General features: G+C 43.0%; 1 protein-coding gene across 1 annotated transcript in view; it reads left to right on the top strand.

Moving 5' to 3' along the window:
• Nucleotides 1-3,204: 3,204 nt before the first annotated feature.
• samd10a (sterile alpha motif domain containing 10a) overlaps nt 3,205-5,000 on the top strand; it is a 7,042-nt gene continuing 5,246 nt past the window's right edge. The window contains exon 1 of the mRNA XM_035646346.2: nt 3,205-3,395. Within this exon, the coding sequence (XP_035502239.1) occupies nt 3,383-3,395 (13 nt within the window). The 5' untranslated portion in view covers nt 3,205-3,382. The remainder of the gene's footprint in view (nt 3,396-5,000) is intronic.

Raw genomic sequence — 5,000 nt, 5'->3', positions numbered from 1 at the left:
CTTTTTTTCGGGAAAATTCTTCTGGATGATTCTTTCTTCTGGATGATTCTTTCTTCGGGATGATTCTTCAGGATGATTCTTTCTTCAGGATGATTCTTTCTTCTGGATGATTCTTCAGGATGATTCTTTCTTCAGGATGATTCTTTCTTCTGGATGATTCTTTCTGCGGGAGGATTCTTTCTCCGGGATGATTCTTTCTTCTGGATGATTCTTTCTTCTGGAGGATTCTTTCTTCGAGAGGATTCTTTCTTCGAGAGGATTCTCTCTTCTGGATGATTCTTTCTTCTGGAGGATTCTTTCTCCGGGATTATTCTTTCTTCAGGATGATTCTTTCTTCAGGATGATACTTTCTTCAGGATGATTATTTCTTCAGGATGATACTTTCTTCTGGATGATTTCTTCAGGATGATTCTTTCTTCAGGATGATACTTTCTTCAGGATGATTATTTCTTCAGGATGATACTTTCTTCAAGATGATTCTTTCTTCGGGATGATTATTTCTTCAGGATGATACTTTCTTCAGGATGATTCTTTCTTCAGGATGTTTCTTTCTTCTGGATGATTCTTCTGGATGATTCTTTCTTCGGGAAGATTCTGTCTTCTGGATGATTTCTTCAGGATGATTCTTTCTTCAGGATGATTCTTTCTTCTGGAGGATTCTTTCTTCTGGTTGATTCTTTCTTCTGGATGATTCTTCAGGTTGATTCTTTCTTCTGGATGATTCTTCGGGATGATTCTTTCTTCTGGATGATTCTTTCTTCTGGATGATTCTTTCTTCGGGAGGATTCTCTCTTCTTATGATTCTTTCTTCTGGATGATTCTTCAGGATGAGTCTTTCTTCTGGATGATTCTTCAGGATGATTATTTCTTCTGGATGATTCTTTCTTCGGGAGGATTCTCTCTTCTTATGATTCTTTCTTCTGGATGATTCTTCAGGATGAGTCTTTCTTCTGGATGATTCTTCGGGATGATTCTTTCTTCGGGATGATTCTTTCTTGTGGGTGATTCTTCGGGATGATTCTTTCTTCTGGATGATTCTTCTGGATGATTCTTTCTTCTGGATGATTCTTCGGGATGATTCTTTCTTCTGGATGATTTTTCTGGATGATTCTTTCTTCGGGATGATTCTTTCTTCTGGGTGATTCTTCGGGATGATTCTTTCTTCTGGATGATTCTTCTGGATGATTCTTTCTTCTGGGTGATTCTTCGGGATGATTCTTTCTTCTGGATGATTCTTCGGGATGATTCTTTCTTCTGGATGATTCTTTCTCCTGGATGATTCTTCAGGATGATACTTTCTTCTGGATGATCCTTTCTTCTGGATGATTCTTCGGGATGATTCTTTCTTCTGGATGATTCTTTCTTCGGGGTGATTCTTTCTTCGGGATGATTCTTCGGGATGATTCTTTCTTCTGGATGATTCTTCTGGATGATTCTATCTTCGGGATGATTCTTTCTTCTGGATGATTCTTTCTTCTGGATGATTCTTTCTTCTGGAGGATTCTTTGGGATGATTCTTTCTTCTGGATGATTCTTTCTTCTGGATGATTCTTCGGGATGATTCTTTCTTCTGGATGATTCTTCTGGATGATTCTATCTTCGGGATGATTCTTTCTTCTGGATGATTCTTTCTTCGGGTTGATTCTTTCTTCTGGATAATTCTTTCTTCTGGATAATTATTTCTTCTGGATGATTCTTCGGGATGATTCTTTCCTCTGGATGATTCTTTCTTCTGGATGATTCTTCTGGATGATTCTTTCTTCGGGATGATTCTTTCTTCTGGATAATTATTTCTTCTGGATGATTCTTCGGGATGATTCTTTCCTCTGGATGATTATTTCTTCAGGATGATTCTTTCTTCTGGATGATTCTTTCTTCAGGATGATTATTTCTTCGGGATGATTCTTTCTTCTGGATGATTCTTCAGGAGGATTCTTTCTTCAGGATGATTATTTCTTCGGGATGATTCTTTCTTCAGGATGATTCTTTGGGATGATTCTTTCTTCGGGAGGATTCTTTCTTCTGGGTGATTATTTCTTCGGGAGGATTCTTTCTTCAGGATGATTATTTCTTCGGGATGATTCTTTCTTCAGGATGATTCTTTGGGATGATTCTTTCTTCAGGATGATTCTTTGGGATGATTCTTTCTTCGGGAGGATTCTTTCTTCTGGATGATTATTTCTTCGGGAGGATTCTTTCTTCTGGATGATTCTTCGGGGTGATTCTTTCTTCTGGATGATTCTTCAGGATGATTCTTTCTTCAGGATGATTATTTCTTCGGGATGATTCTTTGGGATGATTCTTTCTTCGGGAGGATTCTTTCTTCTGGGTGATTATTTCTTCGGGAGGATTCTTTCTTCTGGAGGATTCTTTCTTCTGGAGGATTCTTTCTTCGGGATGATTCTTTATTCGGGATGATTATTTCTTCGGGATGATTCTTCCTTCGGGATGATTCTTTCTTCGGGAGGATTCTTTCTTCGGGAGGATTCTTTCTTCGGGATGATTATTTCATCTGGAGGATTCTTTCTTCAGGATGATTATTTCTTCGGGATGATTCTTTCTTCGGGATGATTATTTCATCTGGAGGATTCTTTCTTCAGGATGATTCTTTCTTCGGGATGATTATTTCATCTGGAGGATTCTTTCTTCAGGATGATTCTTTCTTCGGGAGGATTCTTTCTTCGGGAGGATTCTTTCTTCAGAGTGATTCCTTGTGTCAGAAGAGATGAGAAAAGGCCTCTTCATGCTCCACTCAGTGGTTAATTACAGGCCTGCGGCTGCACTTTCAGTCCTCTGAGAATGAACCACCGTGCCAGATTCTCACGACACAGAAACGAAAACAACACAGACATACACTCTGCACGTGCACGCAGCCACGCACGTGTGCTCGCGCCCTTCCGAGCCCGTGGAACCAGTCAGTCCGCCCTCGGGGACGAGCCTGTCTGTCTGAGACAACTCCAGAGGAGGAAACATTTGTCCGGTCGGAGACACGGTCCTCCCGCAGGACCTGGGCCAAAGTCCTGTAGGTGAAGAGGAAGAGGAGGAGGAGGAGCGGAGTAGAGGAGGAGGAGGAAGAGGAGCGGAGTAGCGGAGGAGGAAGAGGAGGAGGAGGAGTGTGTAGAGGAGGAAGAGGAGGAGGAGGAGTGTGTAGAGGAGTAAGAGGAGGAAGAGGAGGAGGAGGAGTGTGTAGAGGGGGAAGAGGAGCGGAAGAGGAGCGGAGGAGTGTGTAGAGGAGGAAGAGGAGAGGAGGAGGAGGAAGAGGAGGAGGAGGAGTGTGTAGAGGAGGAAGAGGAGAGGAAGAGGAGCGGAGGAGCCGCCGCAGCTCAGAGTCGGTCACCGGAGGCGATGGGAGCCTCGCACTGATCCTCTCCGGCGTGACGTCATGGCCGTGGACGGTACGAAGATCTTTGTTTCTTATGTTTCATTACTTTATAAGTATTTTATTATTCATCAGACTTTTTCCTTTGAAACTTCGACTCGATGAGAATTTATCAACTTCAGGTCTCGAACGAGTTCGTGAGTCGCGGTCCGGTGACACCGGTTCTCCCGGTGACACCGGTTCTCCCGGTGAGACGTGATCCAGACTCTGTTGTAGAAACAGGCACTTCAGTCTGATCACGTGTTTCTGACACAAACAGTTATTTAATCTGTCTGATCACATTAGTATAATATTATATGAACACGATGAAGATTCATCTGCTGACGGACACTGATGACGTCACTACTGTATGGTCCAGATGATTTGATTGGAGCCTGTTTCCTCTGAACTCAGAAGCTTCTTAACTGATCATGAGTCTGATGAAGACGGTTGAACACGACCTGTATTCATACTGACCGTAGTTATTTGCTGTAATCTCTCTGTGATGTTCTCCATGGTGTTTTCTCTCTTTGTATTTTGATGATTATGATTATGATAATCTCCCTGGTGTTTCCTCTCACTGCTTCATGTTGTCGGCTGCGACCTCGAACAGGAAACTTCTTGTTTTCTGTTTGTCAGAAATGTTCTTGTGTCTTCAACAGAAGCTTGAATCTTCAGTTCAGATCAGATCAGGTGAAATATGTTACATGAAGCAGGTGAGTGAGATGTTAGTTCATGAAGGGTTTTTATTTTTCTGTCAGTTTGTCTGAGTTAGTTTATTTATATAAGACTTTATATTTGTCTACGAGACAGTTTCCTCCCGTAGACGTGAGGAAGAAAACACGTTTGACAAATGGTTTGAATCATCTGTGATCGTCAGTGAACGTTTCAGCTTCATCCTGAGGCAGAAACAGTTTCACCTCAAAGAGAGAAAGATGAGTTTTTATTCATAATAATGTGATGCTGCTGCTGCTGCTCTGCCTTGATGATCTGGGCTCTGATTGGCTGCTCCGCTCAGCCGGAGACGTGGAACGACAGAGAGAAACCAAAGACTCTTTCATCTCTTCAACCCATCTGTGGTTCTGTCCTCTCTCACATTCTCTCAGTCTTGAGATGGCTTATTGGAAATGCACTTTGACGCAGACACACACACACACCTACACACCTACACACACACACACACACCTACACACACACACACACACACACACACACACACACACACACACCTACACACACACACACACACACACACACACAGACACACACACACACACACACACACACACACACACAGACACACACACACACACACACACACACCTACACACACACACAGACACACACACACACAGACACACACACCTACACACCTAAACACACACACAGACACACACACCTACACACACACACACCCACACACACACACACACACACACACACACACACCTACACACACACACAGACACACACACACCTACACACACACACACACAGACACACACACCTACACACCTAAACACACACACAGACACACACACCTACACACACACACACACACACACACACACACACACACACCTACACACACACACACCTACACACACACACAGACACACACACACACACACACACACACACA

Source organism: Scophthalmus maximus, chromosome 3 (assembly GCF_022379125.1).
Source record: "Scophthalmus maximus strain ysfricsl-2021 chromosome 3, ASM2237912v1, whole genome shotgun sequence".
Classification (NCBI taxonomy): domain Eukaryota; kingdom Metazoa; phylum Chordata; class Actinopteri; order Pleuronectiformes; family Scophthalmidae; genus Scophthalmus; species Scophthalmus maximus.
Note: the sequence above shows the minus strand (reverse complement) of the source record. Positions and strands in the feature narration are given on the sequence as shown.